At 41.2% G+C, this 22,285-nt stretch overlaps 1 protein-coding gene across 1 annotated transcript in view; it reads left to right on the forward strand.

The window, feature by feature from the left end:
- Nucleotides 1-4,823, forward strand: part of slc9a1a (solute carrier family 9 member A1a) — a 45,108-nt gene extending 40,285 nt beyond the window's left edge. Inside the window, exon 12 of the mRNA XM_046313410.1 lies at nt 98-4,823. Coding sequence (XP_046169366.1) covers nt 98-417 — 320 coding nt within the window. The 3' untranslated portion in view covers nt 418-4,823. The remainder of the gene's footprint in view (nt 1-97) is intronic.
- Nucleotides 4,824-22,285: the final 17,462 nt, after the last annotated feature.

Here is a 22,285-nt window from a genome sequence, read left to right on the forward strand (position 1 = left end):
CGACGTTACACAGCGTACTCAACGTGCGCTCGGGTTGGCCTCCCCTGTTTGGAGTAATGTACCGTGCGCTAACCCTTTCCTTACCTGCCCCGCACAGACCCCAACGCCTTCTACAACATCAAGGCGTCTTCAGAAGGCGTCCCCACCATCCAGGTGGACCTAGCCTCCCCCCAGTCCCCGGACTCTGTCAACATGCTGAACGAGTTCTCCAAGCGGGGTGCCACGGACCAGGGCCTGGGTCAGAGGCAGGGGGCCACCCGGGATGAGGACCAAGGCCTGATGATGAAGCTGTCCTCAGCTGGGAAAGAGGAGAAGGGAGAGGAAGAGGGGGGAAACAAGAACCCAGGGCTGATGAGGTGTCTGAGTGACCCGGGCCCTAGTAATGAGGATGAGGAAGATGAACCATTCCTTCCCTAAAATACAACTAGCTCCTCCCATTGTGAGGAATAGGGAGGGGCCTGGTTGCAACAGCTCCTCCCCCTGAGCGGGGCACTACAGGGGAAAGGTCCTCCTCCTTTCACTCCACCACCACCTCATTTGAGTTTGCTATCCCATTGGTTGAGGAACCAATAAAGCCAAAACTGTTAAGGACTTAGGACATAACTTGTTTTATGAACCAAAAGAGAAAAGGAGACTAAATAGCCATCTTTTTTCAATAGTTGTCATTGCTCTTTTTTTCATTTTTTAAGTGATAGGAAGGAAGCTCGCCGCCTTGGGTGATCTTGGGTTTGGTGGGAATTAGCCCGAATGACGGGGGAACCTAATTATGCATTACCAAAGTTTTGGACCGGTGACAATGTTTCACATTTGTTTTCATAACGTTTACGATCGTTCTTCTACTTTCAAGAAAAGTTAGCCTTATTCTTTTTGTCAGACACAACTCCTTTTCACTTGGTGCATTTGATCACACAATTAACTGCTTGTTTTGAATTTCAGGGTTCATATGAGACTGTTGTTTATGTGGTCGTCTTTTGTCATCGTTTGTCATTCAGTTGGTCAGAGTTCTACTTGGTGTACTCGGTGCTGTACACTGGATGTACTTCACACTGGATGTAATGTTTTCACTGTGCTAATCTCGACGGACCTCTCTCTTCACCACCTCGCCTATGGAGACCCGAAGGCAAGCGCAGGCTTGTAAATGTTGAGATGCAAACCTGGCATCGCCTCTATTTTAATCGAACGTACGAAATCGGCAGCATCACCGAGACGTGTATGCTGTGCAGTATAAGCTCATTTACATAAAAGAAGGATTGTGATGCAACACCAAGAGATTTGTTGATCTTGAATGGACCTAACTCCCCTATATATAAGCCAATCCCTAAAATCACACCAAATACTGTTATCCTCCTGACACCCAGCCAAAAAAAGGTTTTGTAATGTCTTAATTTTGTGTTTTGAGTTCCAATAATTTACAAAGACGAATTTGCATGTGCGCTGTAGTGGACAAAAAGAAACGGTTGATAGTAAATATGAAAAATGTATATTACAGTAAATGGGTACAGTAGGTAAACATATTTGTCACATGTGGTCCTCTAAACCAGCTCTTATTTAAACGTGGGAAAATGATTACACTGCTCTGAAAACTCACCAAATTATTTCTAAGATATTCACTCGAAGCAATTTGAATATCAAACTCACAAAAATTATAATTACGCACACTTATCTTCTTACCACAACACATGCTAATTGTGTTGGCAGCCATTTTGAAACCCCAGGAAGAGAAAGTTATCCACTCATGTGATATCATTGAAAAACCCAGAATGTCCTCTGGTACAACAGGACTTAATGCAGTGGCATGTTAAAGAGAGTGTACAAAAATGAATTGGTGGGTCTCAGGAGGATATGTTCCCTTTAAGAAAATGTATGGGCCATTTCAGAACCATTTTGTGGTGTTTTCTCCGTATTCTCTTGCCGGTAGTCGCATTTTACAATTCATCTTACATCTTATGGGTTTGATCTATTCTTTACTCTCTTGCACCTTATTTACATCAGCTGTTTTTGACATTTTTAAAAGACCCTGTTGCCAGTTTAACGTTCCCCATTTGGTTCTTAGCACTCCCCTTTTGAAAATCTAGTGTTCCATAGACATTTGGGGTTTTAGGCATGGCTGTAAAGGATATGAGGTTTGAGGGGACAATGGATGTTTATCGTCCAACCACCTCAATGGCCAATACTATATAATTAATTTAACCTTCATTTATCCAGGCGAGTCTATTAAAAACAGATTCTTACACTCCGACTACACCGGCTGTGCCTGCGTCCACCATCGTGCGTATGTTGAGTTTTTGTCGATCCACACCAGACGTGATCATGACACGCAGGTTAAAATATCAAAACCAACTATGTTCATTTGGGGCAAGTCGAAAGAAGAAACATTCACGGACATTTAGCCAGCTAGCTCTTGCTAGGTAGTTTGTCCTAGGAGATGGACATTTAGCCAGCTAGCTCTTGCTAGGTAGTTTGTCCTAGGAGATGGACATTGGGTTGTTATTTTACCCGACATGCATATGGTCCTATTCTTAGCTGGTTCTTTGTAGAACTTTTGACCCGGAGTGTTTCTCTACTCCGACGTCTAATCCGTAGATGGAAAAGGGAAACCTAGTTCGTTTTTAGTTCGTTATCTTTAGTGAATCTCTCCTCGTTTTGTCTCTCAAGCTTTCGCGTCTTCCTGATATCCAACGAGGAGGGGACTTGCAGCGCGACTCTAATAGAACAAAGTTGTATTTTAGCTCTTGGCTACGCAGACCCTTCGTCACACGAGCGAGCACCACATGGCCGGTGAATGATGGCCTGGAGATACAGGCTTGAGGACTTGGGCAAAACTAGCTATTCAATGCAGTATATTGGTGTAAAATGTGCATAGCGATTATTTTGATTATAACCATTTTTTAATTGAACGATGCCCTTTAAAGCAAATGCCATGCTGTAATGTCGACGCAAATGAAGAGGTCATCGCTCCTCTGCTGACATTTGAGGTCTATAACCATCACGGGCTGTGCGCTAGCTAGTTGTAAGCAAATTCACACCCGAACGCAAGAGCCAACACCTATTCTGCTCGCACGACAGTGTAAAGCTAATCTAGGGTTTGCGTAAGACTATGAAAACCTTGACGTGTACAGTATATGGTTGTATAGGTATTACAGTCCATTGCTTCTCTTTTCTACACAAAGCCATAAGATCAAAAGGAACAATTGAATAGTTGATTTGATTTTGATTCAAAAGACTGCTTGCTATATTGTCAATGTGATTACTGTCGCTCATCGATCTGAACATCTCAAGGGGACATTCAACCACTTTTAGGTGCAAAGTACATTGCATCTAACATTGATTCAATAGCATAGCAACCCCTCAACCCACCTACTGTACAACCATCTTAGATTTGTAGTGTGAGCGACAACTTTAGCTGGAGTCTGTTACTGTCTCAACTAGAGAAGCCTAAGATGTCCAAGACCGTGGCCTAGTTTGCTGGTTGTCACCTTCCTCTCTGACTTCCATGTATTGTCACTTTACGCCCATAAAGAGAGCGAGCGAGAGAGTCTTGTTACAGCTGAGGAGAGGAGGGAGGAGAGAGAGGGGTCTCCTTACAGCTTAGGGGAGGAGAGCGAGAGGGAGGGAGAGGTGTACGGTGGTTACTGAGGTTACGGTAGAGAGGCGAACATGAGGACGGGGTGACGACGTAATGGCGTGCTTCTAAAAAACTGGCCACTCGTGCACATAAAGTACTACATGTGTGTGTGTGTGTGCGTGGTGGTCTCCTTTCATGTCCCCATTCGCTCACATGGGCATTGCAGTGGCGGATACTTGTAGGTTGAGTCCAGGAAGGTAAAATAGATCTTCACTGAAACCAAATTGAATGGATGATATGTTGAAATGTCAGAGCTTGTTGTCAAGGACAGGCTGCTTCGGCTGTGAGAGTTAGACGAGGACAAGGTCTTATTGGTCAGAGAGGGGTTTAAAATGAAGCTTTACTTAATGATAGACATTTGATACTTCCCTGGCAGATTTTTCTCTCCATTGTATTGTTATTTAAACGACCAGAAATGTAGTATAGTATGAACATGACATTTACAAGGTTTCCAAAACAGGTTCTGTAAGTGCAGCCATAGAAAGTCAACGTTAGCTTGGCAACTAGCCTTGAAAAATAGTTTCTAAGCCCCTATTTCTTTTAAATTAGCCTTCGTGCTAGTGGAAGAGCAGTTTACCTCGACGCTTTCCCATCCATCGCTCTTTTATTTGGCCATCACTTAAAGACCGTCAATGGTTTCCTGCTGGAAAGGAGGAACTACTGTTATCATGAGTGTTCAGAAGACCGATCTTTAAATTTATACTGAACAAAAATATAAGTGCAACATGCAACAATTTCAAAGATTTTACCGAGTTACAGTTCACATGAGGAAATCAGTCAATTGAAAGCAATTCATTAGGCTCTAATCTATGGATTTCACATGACTGGGAATACAGATATGTACAGATAACTTAAAAAAATATATATTTAAAAATGCTTCACGATGGGCCTCAGGAATTTGTCACCGTATTTTTTTTGAGCATTCAAAATGCCATTGATAAAATGCAATTGTGTTCGTTGTCCGTAGCTTATGCCTGCCCATATCAGAACCCCACCAACACCATGGGACATTCTGTTCACAACATTGTCGTCAGCAAACCACTCGCCGACAACACCCTACATACATATGATGTGTGGTTGTGAGGCTGGTTGGACGTACTGACAAATTCTCTAAAACGACATTGGAGGTGGATTATGGTAGAGAAATGAACATTCAATTCTCTGGCAAAAGCTCTGGTGGACATTCCTGCAGTCAGCATGACAATTGCACACTCCCTCAACTTGAAACATCTGTGGCATTGTTGTGTGACACAACTGCACATTTTAGAGTGGCCTTTTATTGCCCCCCCCACAAGGTGTACTTGTGTAATGATCATGCTGTTTAATCACCTTCTTGATATGCCATACCTATCAGGTGGATGGATTATCTTGGCAAAGGAGAAATGCTCACTAACAGGGATGTAAAACTAATATGTGCACAATCTTTGGCGAAATAACCTTTTTTTGTGCATATAACATTTCTGGGATCTTTTATTTCAGCTCATAAGACATTGGACCAACACTTTACATGTTGCGTTTATATTTTTGTTCAGTGTAGTTGCCTGGTGCATGTAGGCTATCTTAAAATCATAGTCAGGGTGTTTCTCACCCAACCATATTGTGCATCAATGGTTTAAACACAGATTTTTCCATCCAAACAGTATCGAAGCAAGCCCCGGTTGGTGTCTGAAAATCATGCAGTGTGTTTGTAACACTCTCTGCATCGTTATGTTTTCGTTCCTTGCAGACAACTAAATCTCAAGCCATACAACCTGTCTAGGGACTTTAATATGAATTGGTGTGTGACAATGCTATGTCTGTCACGTTGCAGCAGCCTTTGTTCAATATTTCCTGTAGGGAAGGAAGGTGAACATTTATAAGTGGCTTCAATGTCTTGCTTCACTGATTTCCTTAATTGTTCAAATGCAAATGAATTTTTTTTTCCTTTCTCAGCTCCATGCTGAATAATTCTTCACATTTAATGGATTGTTGAAGCTATGTCTGTATAAATTCTCTGGCCTCATTTGGAAGTGGGTTCAGGAATCACAAGGAGGAGGGTTACCCAGGACTAAGTTTGGCCATGCTTGTGGTTCTGTCTGCATTATGTGTGCTTTACATGTGTTTATTTGCATTTGTATAATTGCTGCTACATGTGATTTTTTTCCCCCATTCGGTTCACATGCTTTATTTGGGATCCTTTGCTTTGTATTTCTTCATGTGTCCTACGATGTGTTAATGTGCTTCATTTGGGTTCATTTGCTTTATATTGCTTCTAGTACTTTATATTTGCTTCACATGCTTTATTTGGTTTCATACACTTTTTTTATATTGCTCCATGTGCTTTATATTGCTCCATGTGCTTTATATTGCTCCATGTGCTTTATATTGCTCCATGTGCTTGACATGGGTCTATGTGCTTTTTAAAGTCACTCCATCTTATGGTTGGCTACCTTACTGGAACCGAACCAGGCTGACATTAAGAGACCAAACGCTTCTTTCATCTGAACTAGTGTCGTTACAAAATGATTGTTCTCCTTGCATTGATAGGTTGGAGCACTAGATCATGGGTATAAAAACAACCTCGATAGGACTATGATGGTCGACGATCTGTCAGAAGGTCATGTTTATTATGGCCTGACCCGTTACTGGCTGTACTGTAAAAGAGCTTGTTTTCCTTGTCTCCTGCTGAGAATGGACAGGTGGTTGGACTTGAATAATTATTCCACCGTCGTCATTTGCATATGTCCAAAGGAATTTGATTGTCAAACAAAAAAAGGACTTCTCAGAGTGATCTCACTCCTGACGTGCACATGTGGATATAACATCTTAATTAAACACTGCAGCCTGGAACATTACAAGCCATCAACAAAGCAGAGCAATGTATGTAGACTTCCTTTCCTTACCTCTGAGTCTAACAATTTGCCACACCATATTGATAAAAGCACTTTAACCGATACCTTTAACTCAAATCACTCACGTTCAAGCAAGGAGCAATAGGAACGGGTATTTTTGTTCACACAGGCTTTGCATGGCTAGTGTAACACGGGATGTATGTGTGGCATTAATAGTTTAAGGTAAGGTCAGGTACCAATTTGGATCTGTCTATGCCACGTGCAGGACAGAGATGCAGCGATGCAGTCTAACGTTGACTTAAATCGGACTAGGATGAATGCTTTTCTTCGTGAATTCCCTTGCTCTACTACAGATGGCGTCCACAGCATGGCGATTGTATTTCCCACCAGCCACTCGTCATTTTTTTTTGTGTGTTTTTCTTCTTCTTCTCGTAGATCTCTGTTTTAATGTCGGCTAATTGATCTCCAGTGATTTGCAATGTGTACTTCGCAATAATACAAATATTTTATTTTCTATACAAGTGAATTCAAATCTATAAGTCAATATGTTATATAAATATATAATGTTACTGTAAAATATCAAACTGTATGGAAAATGACTAGTGACAACTGCACTGTATTATTGGTTAGCCTAGCTTAAGCATTCCAAACCTTGGATTATGAAAACAAACTAATGCAGTAATGTTGAAATGAAACAATATACCAAATTAAAGTTGTAATTTATCAAAATATATGTTTCTCTGACAATGTTTATTTCTTTCTGCAATACAATTACTATTGATTCTCCAGTAAAAGTGGGCCTAATTTGCTTCAAAGGTCAGCTACAAAGAAAAAGGCTGGCTGCAAGAGGTGTTATAGCGTGCAGCAATATACAGCCAACAATGTTTTTTTTAAAAGTCATTTCCATAACATTTGCGGAGATCACATTTATGGTAAACGCTGCCCATTTCCTCTCAAGCGTAAATTGCGGACTAAAGTTGTTGTCGTGCGCAGCGCCATGACGCGCCTTGCATTGAATCCCGGCCAACGTACGCTACAACTACAGTACCAGTCAAACGTTTGGACACACCTACTCATTCAATGTTTTTGCTTTATTTATACAATAATAGGGAGAGTAGCAACAATGCTGAACTTTCTCCAGTTGTTTACAATTTGTCTTACCATGGACTGATGAACATCAAGGCTTTTAGAGATACTTTTGTAACCTTTTCCAGCTTTATGGAAGTCAACTATTCTTAATCTTAGGTCTTCTGAGATCTCTTTTTGTTTGAGGCATGGTTCACATTAGGCAATGCTTCTTGTGAATAGCAAACTCAAATTTTGTGAGTTTAAAAAAAAATATATAAGGCAAGGTAGCAACCAACATCTCCAATCTGGTCTCATTGATTGGACTCCAGGTGAGCTGACTCCTGACTCCAGGTGAGCTGACTCCTGACTCCAGGTGAGCTGACTCCTGACTCCAGGTGAGCTGACTCCTGACTCCAGGTGAGCTGACTCCTGACTCCAGGTGAGCTGACTCCTGACTCCAGGTGAGCTGACTCCTGACTCCAGGTGAGCTGACTCCTGACTCCAGGTGAGCTGACTCCTGACTCCAGGTGAGCTGACTCCTGACTCCAGGTGAGCTGACTCCTGACTCCAGGTGAGCTGACTCCTGACTCCAGGTGAGCTGACTCCTGACTCCAGGTGAGCTGACTCCTGACTCCAGGTGAGCTGACTCCTGACTCCAGGTGAGCTGACTCCTGACTCCAGGTGAGCTGACTCCTGACTCCAGGTGAGCTGACTCCTGACTCCAGGTGAGCTGACTCCTGACTCCAGGTGAGCTGACTCCTGACTCCAGGTGAGCTGACTCCTGACTCCAATTGGAGAAGTCATTAGCCTAGGAGTTCACATACTTTTTTCCAACCTACACTGTGAATGTTTAAAATATGTATTCAATATAGACAAGAAAAATACAATAATGTATGTGTTATTAGTTTAAGCACACTGTTTGTCTATTGTTGTGACTTAGATGAAGATCAGATGAAATCTTCACTCCCACTTCACTTCTGTATACTTTCCCAGTACATTATTAACATGTCATTCTTAATCTTTGCAGAAGGGGGAGTGATGTACCATCATATTACAGCAAACCTGTACAATAACTTTAGACAAAGTAAACACAGCACTTTTACGCATTTTCTCTCTCGGGTTTTGACCATTTTTGTCGATAATTTCTTACTTTTGGAACACAATACAGCACTGTGGATGCTTGCCCTACTCTAATTTGATGTGCTCTATTTGTTTTTGACCCTCCTAGAATGAATTGGCTGCCCCGACGAGATTTAAATGAGCTTACATTCTCTGGCGTTGCAGCGAATTCGCAGTCATCGAGACTGCTAAATGTGCAGTATTAGCAACACATTCGACTCTGTCGATTTGTCCCGTCTATTTGGTCCTGTTCACTGATTTATACCGCAGTTAAATTCGTGTGACTCTTGCTTGCCCAAACGGCTTGCGTGAGGACCCACAGTACTCTCCCGAATATGGTGGGACAAGATCAAATGTGCTCGGTTACCATGAATACATCCTGGTTTTTTTTCTTCTCTCGATCACCTTTTAATGTTGGAGTAGGTGGAATAATACTGTTTATGTCATATATTTGATTATTTTTACATTCAGAAGAAGAGCCAGGGAAAATCGTTTTTAAAGGCAGGGTTTATCTGTCCTGCCTGGGAGACATAGGCAGGAACAGCCAGAAGATGGTGCTGTGCAACCAAAAATGGACTTGGGTTTTGCTGATGGTTGAGCCCTATCCTAGTATCACAGAGCAGGCGTTACCTATTTTTTTTTAGATTGTATCCCATTTGATATTTTATAACTACCTAGCAAACACGGATATTTCATCACTGCAGTTGATAGGGAATAAGGTTTACAGTGTTCAAATTCCATCCGGGTAATGGTCTGTTTACTGCATTCTATTCTAACTTCTATGGTCCATATACCTGCTGCAAAGTATGGCTAATTGTTGTTTTAGCCGTTAAAAAGCCATTGCTTGAATGTTCCTATCAAGAGTGTTTTGGAATTGAATTGAGCGAACCAAACAGCCTCTAGAGGTCTACTAAAGAAGTTGTGTGGGTGTAAAATGTCTCTTCTCCAATATGAGAGGATTATTTCCTCGGTTATCTTATTCCAACGCATGAGGACTAAACATTTAGAGAAGGCTGAGAGAAACCTGTGGGGGGCTGTTAGCCCCTGGTCGATAACCATCACTCAGCTAAAATGATCGCCTTGGTCAGTTGTGCATCCGAAATGAAGACCAGAAGCAAAGAAACAGGGCACTAAACTGACGCCCTGCAACAAAGCAGTTAGCCATCTAATTTGCCTGAATATTCTCAAATAATATCTTTTTTGTTTTCAGAATCATAAGCTTGAAATGGGTATGGTCTAATTTATTCAAATACCGATGTTTAGCTTTTTAAATGAACCAGAAAACCAACTGTTATTCCTGGTTGTTTATCAAAGTTAGCTGACTAACTAATTGATCCTGCTTTAATGCCCTTCTGGTTCCAACAATGACCGTAATTAAATTGGACTGGGGGTAGATGCCAATGTCAGGGATGGATTATTGATTTGCTGTGGATTACATTTACAAGCATGCAATTGTCACACATAAGCCACACATCTAAACAATGGGATTCAGAATCCCCCAACTGCCCCTGCTAAATAGATTTCGTGCCCGGAAGGTTCACCATCCCTTTTGGAAAACTCAACGTTCTTAATTGAAATGGATTCCATTGAAAAAGAAGGGTTGGATAATCTGCTAATGGGAGAATGGACTGAGACTCATGTCAATCGGTCGTTGTTCTGGGGTAGTTTTTCATATCCGTCTCGAAGGACCATGACAAAGAGAAGGGAGCAATAGACACATGCTTTACCAGTTCTGGTCCGTAAGAAGTTAGTGATGTTCATTAGAAACCATGAGAGTTCAAGGATCCCAGGAGGTAACGCCCCTTCAGTCATCACCAACGCACAGAAGACAGACGGCACCATTCGAGGGCAGCCACAACAGCCCCAGCACGCCACCCCCGAGGCAACCTTTGGGTGGAAATAGATGGGGGGTGCTCACGGGGGTAAATAAAATCTTTAAAAAACAGGATGGGATAAATAAGATCTAAATTAACACGACGGGGTAAATAAGATCTGAATGAACAGGACGGGGTAAATAAGATCTAAATGAACAGGACGGGGTAAATAAGATCTGAATGAACAGGACGGGGTAAATAAGATCTGAATGAACAGGACGGGGTAAATAAGATCTGAATGAACAGGACGGGGTAAATAAGATCTGAATGAACAGGACGGGGTAAATAAGATCTGAATGAACAGGACGGGGTAAATAAGATCTGAATGAACAGGACGGGGTAAATAAGATCTGAATGAACAGGACGGGGTAAATAAGATCTGAATGAACAGGACGGGGTAAATAAGATCTGAATGAACAGGACGGGGTAAATAAGATCTGAATGAACAGGACGGGGTAAATAAGATCTGAATGAACAGGACGGGGTAAATAAGATCTGAATGAACACGGGGTAAATAAGGAACACGGGGTAAATAAGATCTAAATGAACAGGACGGGGTAAATAAGATCTAAATGAACAGGACGGGGTAAATAAGATCTGAATGAACAGGACGGGGTAAATAAGATCTGAATGAACAGGACGGGGTAAATAAGATCTGAATGAACAGGACGGGGTAAATAAGATCTGAATGAACAGGACGGGGTAAATAAGATCTGAATGAACAGGACGGGGTAAATAAGATCTGAATGAACAGGACGGGGTAAATAAGATTTGAATGAACAGGACGGGGTAAATAACATTTGAATGAACAGGACGGGGTAAATAAGATCTAAATGAACAGGACGGGGTAAATAAGATCTAAATGAACAGGACGGTGTAAATAAGATCTAAATGAACAGGACGGGGTAAATAAGATCTGAATGAACAGGACGGTGTAAATAAGATCTAAATGAACAGGACGGGGTAAATAAGATCTGAATGAACAGGACGGGGCAAATAAGATCTGAATGAACAGGACGGGGTAAATAAGATCTGAATGAACAGGACTGGGTAAATAAGATCTGAATGAACAGGACGGGGTAAATAAGATCTGAATGAACAGGACGGGGTAAATAAGATCTAAATGAACAGGACGGGGTAAATAAGATCTGAATGAACAGGACGGGGTAAATAAGATCTGAATGAACAGGACGGGGTAAATAAGATCTGAATGAACAGGACGGGGTAAATAAGATCTAAATGAACAGGACGGGGTAAATAAGATCTAAATGAACAGGACGGGGTAAATAAGATCTGAATGAACAGGACGGGGTAAATAAGATCTGAATGAACAGGACGGGGTAAATAAGATCTAAATGAACAGGACGGGGTAAATAAGATCTGAATGAACAGGACGGGGTAAATAAGATCTGAATGAACAGGACGGGGTAAATAAGATCTGAATGAACAGGACGGGGTAAATAACATTTGAATGAACAGGACGGGGTAAATAACATTTGAATGAACAGGACGGGGTAAATAACATTTAAATGAACAGGACGGGGTAAATAAGATCTAAATGAACAGGACGGGGTAAATAAGATCTAAATGAACAGGACGGTGTAAATAAGATCTAAATGAACAGGACGGGGTAAATAAGATCTGAATGAACAGGACGGGGTAAATAAGATCTGAATGAACAGGACGGGGTAAATAAGATCTGAATGAACAGGACAGGGTAAATAAGATCTGAATGAACAGGACGGGGTAAATAAGATCTGAATGAACAGGACGGGGTAAATAAGATCTGAATGAACAGGACGGGGTAAATAAGATCTGAATGAACAGGACGGGGTAAATAACATTTGAATGAACAGGACGGGGTAAATAACATTTGAATGAACAGGACGGGGTAAATAACATTTGAATGAACAGGACGGGGTAAATAAGATCTAAATGAACAGGACGGGGTAAATAAGATCTAAATGAACAGGACGGTGTAAATAAGATCTAAATGAACAGGACGGGGTAAATAAGATCTAAATGAACAGGACGGTGTAAATAAGATCTAAATGAACAGGACGGGGTAAATAAGATCTGAATGAACAGGACGGGGTAAATAAGATCTGAATGAACAGGACGGGGTAAATAAGATCTGAATGAACAGGACGGGGTAAATAAGATCTGAATGAACAGGACGGGGTAAATAAGATCTAAATGAACAGGACGGGGTAAATAAGATCTGAATGAACAGGACGGGGTAAATAAGATCTGAATGAACAGGACGGGGTAAATAAGATCTAAATGAACAGGACGGGGTAAATAAGATCTAAATGAACAGGACGGGGTAAATAAAGTATAATTAAACAGGATGCCTTTGGATGTTCTTTGTATTTAATTGGCTGTTCGTGGAGAAAAAATTGGTCAATATCATAGTTCTTACCAGCGGTTAAAACAAATCAGGGATCGATCATGTTGCAAGTTGGAAATTCCATCCCCCGATGTCAGAAGTCAATGCTACTAATCTGGCTCTCGAGGATCAAGGCACGGCAACTGCCAGGATGAAAAACAAACAACAATTGACAGTGAGCATTTTAGTGACTATTTACAAGTTATAGCAACATAGGAGTCTATTGAAATCTCCAGGGAAAAACACAACACCCTTCCTTTTGACCTTACCAAATACAACATGGTGAGCAAAGAAAATTGTTCCAGGCATTTTTGTTTTCCTTCCGTTAATCAAATCAAATCAAATTTTATTTGTCACATACACATGGTTAGCAGATGTTAAATGCGAGTGTAGCGAAATGCTTGTGCTTCTAGTTCCGACAATGCAGTGATAACCAACAAGTAATCTAACTAACAATTCCAAAACTACTGTCTTATACACAGTGTAAGGGGATAAGGAACATGTACATAAGGATATATGAATGAGTGATGGTACAGAGCAGCATACAGTAGATGGTATCGAGTACAGTATATACATATGAGATGAGTGTGTAGGCAAAGTAAACAAAGTGGCATAGTTAAAGTGGCTAGTGATACATGTGTTACATAAGGATGCAGTCGATGATGTAGAGTACAGTATATACATATGCATATGAGATGAATAATATAGGGTAGACCTCGCAACCGTCGGCTCTTCTGTCGAAAGGCTCTGGGAGACATTAGCTACTCCACATCAAACTAGCTGAAGATAACTCTTCCTGAAGCGTCTAATACAGCAACCTATAACATGGACACATCAACCCCTGGGTCACAACAAGCCACTCCGCTGTAAAGGGTTAAAAGAGCAGAGTATTGACCAGCAGGAAACACAACGAGCCCCTAGTGTGTAAACCACTACCCCTGGACCAGATGAAAATAAAGGGCAGCCATTAATAAACTGGCTGCTGGTCCACTTCAGCCTATCAGCCAGACATGCCTGCAATACAGACAGGCCTGCTACTAAATCAAAATCAAATCAAATGTATTTATATAGCCCTTCGTACATCAGCTGATATCTCAAAGTGCTGTACAGAAACCCAGCCTAAAATCCCAAACAGCAAGCAATGGAGGTGTAGAAGCACGAAAACTCAACTACACAGCTCAGGACAGACGGCAGCACAACATGCTGGGAGGAACTATCTGGGCCAACCTATCATGATCGAGAATGTTCAACCCTATGGCGTTGCCTGCACTTTCTTCACAAAGGAGGGACAATACCTTTGTAAAAGGATTGTGTTTCTGGGATGCAATGTCAATGAGTGTATTTCTTATGGAATTACACAATGGAGATTGTGGCTATAACCCAAGTTGTGTTGTTTTTAACCCTGCATATTCGAGAGTGTAGAGGGAGCAGTAAAAAAAGAGAAGGGGTGAATGTGATGTGATAGTCCAGTCACTCACAGTGACTTTTGTGAACTTTTTGAGTTTAGGAAACATTTGAAAAGTTCAATCAAGTTCCTACTTTTGGAACAAACTGTGGATGCTTGACTTGGTCTAAATTGATGTACCCCATATTTGTTTTTGACACTCAGAATTAAACCCAGATTGTGTTGGCTGCCTTGCTAAAATTGAACTGGCATCCTGGCACAGCACTGCCAATTCACATTTGGAGTGTGAGATGGGTCATTCCACCGATTCTGTGCTTTTTTTGAGAAGTCTAACTTGAAGTGTAACTTTAAAGTCACATTTAACATTCTGTGATAATAAAGAGCTCATGTTCAACTTCATAAATGTTTTTTTTCCCCATCAAGAGGTTAAATAAAAAAGGACTATAGTAAGTGCCGAATAAAATCCACTTCGAATTTTTGTTAAACAGAAACATATGGCAGCCGATCCACAAGGTCTGCCATGAGAGGTGACTGTATAGTTCCCTTAAGGAAAAGCACCTTTAGTAAATCCGTTTTCTCTGTGAGAGCTTCCCATGTCTGGAATACACTGCCATCAGACACACATAACTGCACCACATATCACACTTTCACAAAATGCTTGAAGACATGGCTAAAGGTCAATCAGATTTGTGAACATGGTCCCTAGCTGTGTGTTGCCGCTTTTTCCATGTTGTCTGTAGCTTGTGAGGTGTGGAAACACTTTGTTGCTTTTATGAATTTTGTCTTGCTGCTTTATGTTCTATGTTGCTCTGTCTATATGCTATGTCTTGCTTGTCCTATGTTGCTCTGTCTGTATGCTATGTCTTGCTTGTCCTATGTTGCTCTGCGTGTGCTCATTGCTCAGTGATAGTCTATATTGTAATTGTATTTAATAACCTGCCCAGGGACTGCAGTTGAAAATTAGCCGGCTGGCTAAAACCGGCACTTTTACTGAAACGTTGATTAATGTGCACTGTCCCTGTAAAAATAAAATAAACTCCAAAATAAATAAACTCTAATCTTAAATCAGCCCAAAATTCCCTTATGACAGGGAATCAAAATCAAATCAAATTGTATTGGTCACATACACATATTTAGCAGATGTTATTGCGGGTATTGCGAAATGCTTGAGTTTCTAGCTCCAACTACAGTAATATCTAACAAGTAATACCTAACAATTTCACAACAATACACTCAATACACACACACACATCTAAGTAAAGGAATGGAATTAAGAATATATAAATATTTGGACGAGGAATGTCAGTGTGGCACAGAATAAGAGAATAGAATACAGTATATACATATGAGATGGCTAATGCAAAATATGTAAACATTAAAGTGAGTAGTGTTATATTATTAAAGTGGCCAGTGATTTCAAGTCCATGTATATTGTCACGACTTCCGCCGAAGTCTGTCCCTCTCCTTGTTGGGCGGCGGTCGACGTCACCAGCCTTCTAGCCATCGCCGATCCACTTTTCATTTTCCATTTGTTTCGTCTTTGTTTTACGCACCTGGTTTCAAATCCCAAATTACATGTTCATTATTTAACCCTCTGTTTTCACCATGTTTTTTGTGCGTTTGTTTTATGTATTTCGGTCCTTTTGTGTGGGCTTGGTATTACTACATGTATTTGGTCATTTTGAGTAAAGTTACTTTTATTGCTCATCTCTGCTGTCCTGTGCCTGACTCCTCTGCACCAGCTACACCCGGGCCATTACATATATAGGGCAGCAACTTCTGTGTTAGTGATGGCTTTTTAACAGTCTGATGGCCTTGAGATAGAAGCTGTTTTTCAGTCTCGGCCCCAGCTTTGATGCACCTGTACTGACCTCGCCTTCTGGATGATAGTGGGGTGAACAGGCAGTGGCTCAGGTGGTTGTTGTCCTTGATGATCTTTTTGGCCTTTATTAGATTTTTTACTTTTAGTTTATTTAGTCAATATTTTCTCAATTCTATTTATTGAACTGCATTGTTGGTTAAGGGCTTGTAAGTAAGCATTTGACGATAAGGGATACACCTGTTGTATTCCGCGCACGTGACAAATAAAATGTGATTTGATGTGTTGTGTGCAACAGGGAGGGGCAATTGAATTCAAGCCGAAAAGTTTCAACTGTTAAAACATTTCTTGCATGTCTATGGGTGACAGGGTTGACGTGTGATGCTCCTCCCACTCAGTTTTCCACCAGAAAATGGCCAAAAAGAATAGAACCAGCTCACCTGCTCTTACACTATGATCTGACTATTAGATGTTCAATGTTTCTTTAAAAGGAATAGTTTCACCATTATTAAAACGGGAGTTCAGTTCACGTAACAGGGTTGACATTAAAATGAGGGACAGACGTAAAGGAATCACTAATCACAAAGGAATAGACATGACTTTGTGAAAGCAACGAAATAACCAGGGCTCTACAATTATGGTGAAAACTTGGAGACATTTTGGGAATAAGTGGGTTAAAATATTCCTAGAATTCAGAGGGTGCATGGCGGGACATTTAAAAAACAAACTTTAGAAAGTCCTTTATTCATATGGAAAATCAGATGTATTGAATTATCCTTGTGGTCTATTTTTAAACATATAGACCATATAACAGTGTCAGGACCCGGTTACGAACCCGGGTCTCTGGAGTGAGAAACAGTCACTTAACCAACTGAGCCACGAATAGTCGGCAGAACCCAGAAGATGAGGCAGACACAGCAGTACTTGAGACGGTGTATTTAATGAAGTAAAAAGTGAAGTTCTTCAGGAAAACATGTAACTCCACAACCTCAAAAGGAATTCCATAAGAACAAAGGTAATCCTCCAAGACAAAAAGGTAAATCCACAAGGTGGAAGGTATAGCACAAAAAGCCTCAAAAGATACTCAAAAAACAAATAAACAAGAACAAAAAACAGAATTCCCCAAGAGAGTCCACCGGGATCAACAAGAGTACACAGAGTACTAGGGCTGGGTGCTAACATACAAACACAGAGCACAGAACTGAGGAAAACAAAGGGTTTAAATACAATCAGGGGAAACGAGGCACAGGTGCAAATATTAATGGGGATCAAGGGAAAACAAAAGGTCAAAATGCACAATGGGGGCATCTAGTGAACAAAAACCGGAACAACCCTGGCCAAATCCTGACATAACGGGCTTTTAAAAATTAAATATTGGTGCACAATTTCTACTTAAAATATCAAAGGGACACGAAAGGCACTCATTTCGTGGAATGACCAAAATATGCATAAGGGGCCTAGACAGAAGGCAGCGACTCATTTAGGCTCCATCAATCTGTTCATGCATAATGCCGCAGTTAAATCGCCGTGACTCATTTGCTTGTCAAACGGCTTGCCGTGAGGATCCACAATGCTCTCTAATATAGTGGGACAAGATAAATGTGCACCATTTGCATGAATACTTCTGTTTATTTCCTCTTGATCACCTTTTAATGTTGGGAGTAGGTGTCCTTCATGTGGAATAATACCGTAGGCTGTTGAAGTCATTTATATTTCCCATCATTTCCAAACATAGCCGACGGGATGGAGTGAAAATAATTTTCAGAGTTTTATTTGTCATTCCTGCAATACCCCTCTGGGTGCTACTTTGGAACCAGTTAAGTTTTATTGTACTTTTGGACATAAAAACAAATAAACTTTTTGTAGGGCAGTCGGGGGCAGAGCAAGCACATTCTCTGAATGGTACACATTGATGTGCAGTGAGGTTGCAAGGTCAGTGAGTCTAGAGGAAGGCAGGTCAACAAAGTGATGTCAAATGAGATGGCATTCATCAAGACCGGCTCAATGCCGTGGCAGGAAGAGACCACATTTTCAAAAGACATAGGCAAGAGCAGCCAGAAGATGGTGCTGTGCCCTATCCTAGTATCACAGAGCAGACCTTTTTAAAATGAGATTCCCACTGGTTTGTTTGATTGAGAACTGACTGGCTAGCACATAAGGATATATAACGACTGCAGTTAAGAAGTAATACGGTTCATTCCATTTGCTTAATGATCTGTTGGCAATAGCATTAGTGGTTTGCAATTGCATTTGGACATTTTTTTTCATTTCCATGGTCCATATACTCGCTGTAATGTATGGCTGGCTAATGGTTGTTTTAAGTACTAAAAACAGTAAGCCATTCTCCTCAAAATAATGTTTTGAAATTCATTTGAGCACGCTAAACACACACTGGACTTCAGCAGAGTTCCTAGCTTCTCAGTTATCTAACAGTCCAGCGTGTGGTAACCTGATTGAATAGGCCTGTAGACTAACATCTATTTGCTATTCGTTGTCCACTTAGGAAAATCCTGACTAACCGACCGTTTTACATCCGCGTGTTGGGATTTGCACATGGTCATGAATTATCAACATATACAGTAGGCCTACAAACCCCTGACTTAAGACCTGTTCTTGGAACATCTGGACATACAAACCCCTGACTTAAGACCTGTTCTTGGAACATCTGGACATACAAACCCCTGACTTAAGACCTGTCCTTGGAACATCTGGACACACAAACCCCTGACTTAAGACCTGTCCTTGGAACATCTGGACATACAAACCCCTGACTTAAGACCTGTCCTTGGAACATCTGGACACACAAACCCCTGACTTAAGACCTGTCCTTGGAACATCTGGACATACAAACCCCTGACTTAAGACCTGTCCTTGGAACATCTGGACACACAAACCCCTGACTTAAGACCTGTCCTTGGAACATCTGGACATACAAACCCCTGACTTAAGACCTGTCCTTGGAACTTCTGGACACACAAACCCCTGACTTAAGACCTGTCCTTGGAACATCTGGACATACAAACCCCTGACTTAAGACCTGTCCTTGGAACATCTGGACATACAAACCCCTGACTTAAGACCTGTCCTTGGAACATCTGGACATACAAACCCCTGACTTAAGACCTGTCCTTGGAACATCTGGACATACAAACCCCTGACTTAAGACCTGTCCTTGGAACATCTGGACACACAAACCCCTGACTTAAGACCTGTCCTTGGAACATCTGGACATACAAACCCCTGACTTAAGACCTGTCCTTGGAACATCTGGACATACAAACCCCTGACTTAAGACCTGTCCTTGGAACATCTGGACACACAACGGTTAGATGTCTGCGCAGCCACAGTCATGTTATGAATCGCACAATGTTGGAGAGATGAAGGACTTTCCGACTCTCTCACAACATCTGCATTAGGAGGTCAGTTTGTCCTACGCCAACCATCTCCTTTAGTTCACCCTCTGTAGTTGTCCTGACGTGCAGTCCTGGCTGCCTCCTCTCACTCGACTATCTCTGTCTGTCCCCTGTGCAATAAGTCAAAATGGCCTCTTTTACTCCCCACGGGATTGATTGGCGTAGTTGAGCTGCAAACATCAGACGTTGCTCTATATCCATTAGTTCCGGTGTCAGGGTTCATTTTGCCCGGGTGCTTAAAAAAAGAAATAGCAGCGGCTGTGATATTATTAATCCAGAGAACACTGGCACAGGCCAATACGTCTCCACAACAACACTGTTTGATGCATTAGAATGAACACAACACCGAGATGGACTTTTTCATTTGTGCCTCGCTTGAACAATGACTAAAACCTTGCACCACTGGTAAAGGAATGATGTACGTTTGAATACGAGAACAAGGCGCTACGTCTTCTAGTCAAACAGAAGAATAGCCCGACTCTGGAGGATAGACGTATTGATGCATGCCAAATCGTAGATCTACATGTAGAGGAACAGGAAGGTTAACAAGCAGAAGACTCTATTCTTTCTATATCATAAAGAGGTTTCTTTCCTGATGACGTTAATTTAATTGTTTACCCACTGGGCACAGACGTCAGTTCAACGTCTATTCCATGTTGGCTCAACGTCATTTCATTGAAACGACGTTGATTCAACCACTGTGTGCCCAGTGGGTAATGATTATAGAGGACAATATGACTCCCCTCTAAAGTGAGCAATGTATGTCCGGTATGTATTTTCTGCGCACTAGTGATCCAATGTGGTCCTTATTGAGCCAAAAACACTGGTTTCCATATGTGTCGAGGCTGTTTTCTGAATCACCAACATTCACTATGTTTGACGTGATATCCATGCAGCGAACCCATCCACTCAGAACTGTACTGTTTCAACGATGAGAGAGAAAGCAAAGCACAAAGAAATGTACTTCCAAGGACACACTGAATGATACATCTGCTTGCAATGAGAGCGCTGGGAGTGTGTTATGTATCTCGTTTATCCTCATGATAAACTAGCCTGCCGCTGACCGACAGATCTCCATGCCAAGTCAGCTGCAACTCGTACCATTGAGACACATTGGTAACATTTTACTTGACTCCCAGTGTCATAACATTTTAATAACCATGTCATATTGTCATAACAGCTGTCATAACTTGTCATAACCTGTCATAATATGGTCATGACACTGTCATGACCATTATATTTACACCTGTTGTGACATATTGTGTTAATTTATGGCTGGTTATGACACCTTATGAATGTCTGGCAACCCAAAGGTTGTGTGTTCGAATCTCATCACGGACAACTTTAGCATTTTGGTTTCATTAGCAACTTTGCAACTACTTACTACTGTTTTTAATCTACTTAACAACTACTTTGCATGTTAGCTAACCCTTCCCCTAACCCTAGCAACCCTTTAACTTAACTCCTTACCTTAACACTTAGAGCTAGTTCTCATTAGCATTAGACACCTAGCCAACATGAGCAACAACAAATTGGAATTTGTAACATATCGTACGTTAGCAAATGTTGTACCATATTGTACCACAACCCACTTCGTAACATGTATGAATTGCAATTTGTAAAATATTGTACGAATTGAAATTTGTACCATATCATACAGAATGGATGATGAGATTCACAAACTAATATATACCATACAAAATATAATATATCATACTAAATGGAGTGTCTCGGATTTACCTACAGAATAATACGAAATGCTCTGAGACCCACGTTGCAAAGAAATACATGGGGTCATTTAACAGTTCATTCTCCTCTTTTGCTTTCCTCGCTGTATATTACAAGCAGCTAGTCTGATTGAATTACACCTACAGTGGGAGATGTGTTGACAGTCAGACTCTGGGGTCAAATAGAGTGTGAGAATTACATCAACAACTGCTCAACACACAATTGAACCTTGTCCAGAGCCCAATGCCACTTAAGCAGATGCACCCAAGATTCTCCAAACCAAGCATTATTAGGCTCAGAGAGAGAGAGAGAGAGACTATAATATGTGTTTTTGTTCTCCATGCAGTATAGGTGTCCTGTGAACTCTCTGATGGTGCTCCCCACACCCTCCCCATCTTCCAGTTGGTCTGATAGTGCTGTGCATAGCTCTTTAGTTAAAGCTACCACCATGTTAATTGGGACCATTTATCTTATTTTGTCTCTGGACACCAGCATGTCTGCAATTTATCATCTGCTCTCCCCTCTCTTATATGCGGAGGTACAACTTTCCAAACTTTTAGCATGTGATTAGCATACTGTTTCTATGCAACAGAAGCAGGACAATTCTTCATTACACATCCCATGTTGAATCTGGTCAATGTTATTACCTTTCATATTAGATGTTGGCTTATAATGTCTATAGACGTGAACATAATTTTGGCAGTCTATTCATTATAAAGACGTTTGGCTACTTTGAGTTATTAATGCGTGGTGTGGTGACCGGTGCAATAAATTATTATGTCCCAAAATAAAATAAATTTAAAAAACAACTAAATGCAAAAAATTGGTTAATATCTACAATCGTATTGATATAAATGCCCCACCCAATTGGTAGGCTAAAATTAGATTATCCAATACTGCATTTTTGGGAATAGGACCCACAGCCCCTTTGGTTCATAATTGACTGCCCACAGAGCCCGATAAACCCCCTGCTGCTGGTCCTCCCTTCGACTGTGGATTCGTATGCCTTTGCGG

Source organism: Oncorhynchus gorbuscha, linkage group LG19, assembly GCF_021184085.1.
Source record: "Oncorhynchus gorbuscha isolate QuinsamMale2020 ecotype Even-year linkage group LG19, OgorEven_v1.0, whole genome shotgun sequence".
Classification (NCBI taxonomy): Eukaryota; Metazoa; Chordata; class Actinopteri; order Salmoniformes; family Salmonidae; genus Oncorhynchus; species Oncorhynchus gorbuscha.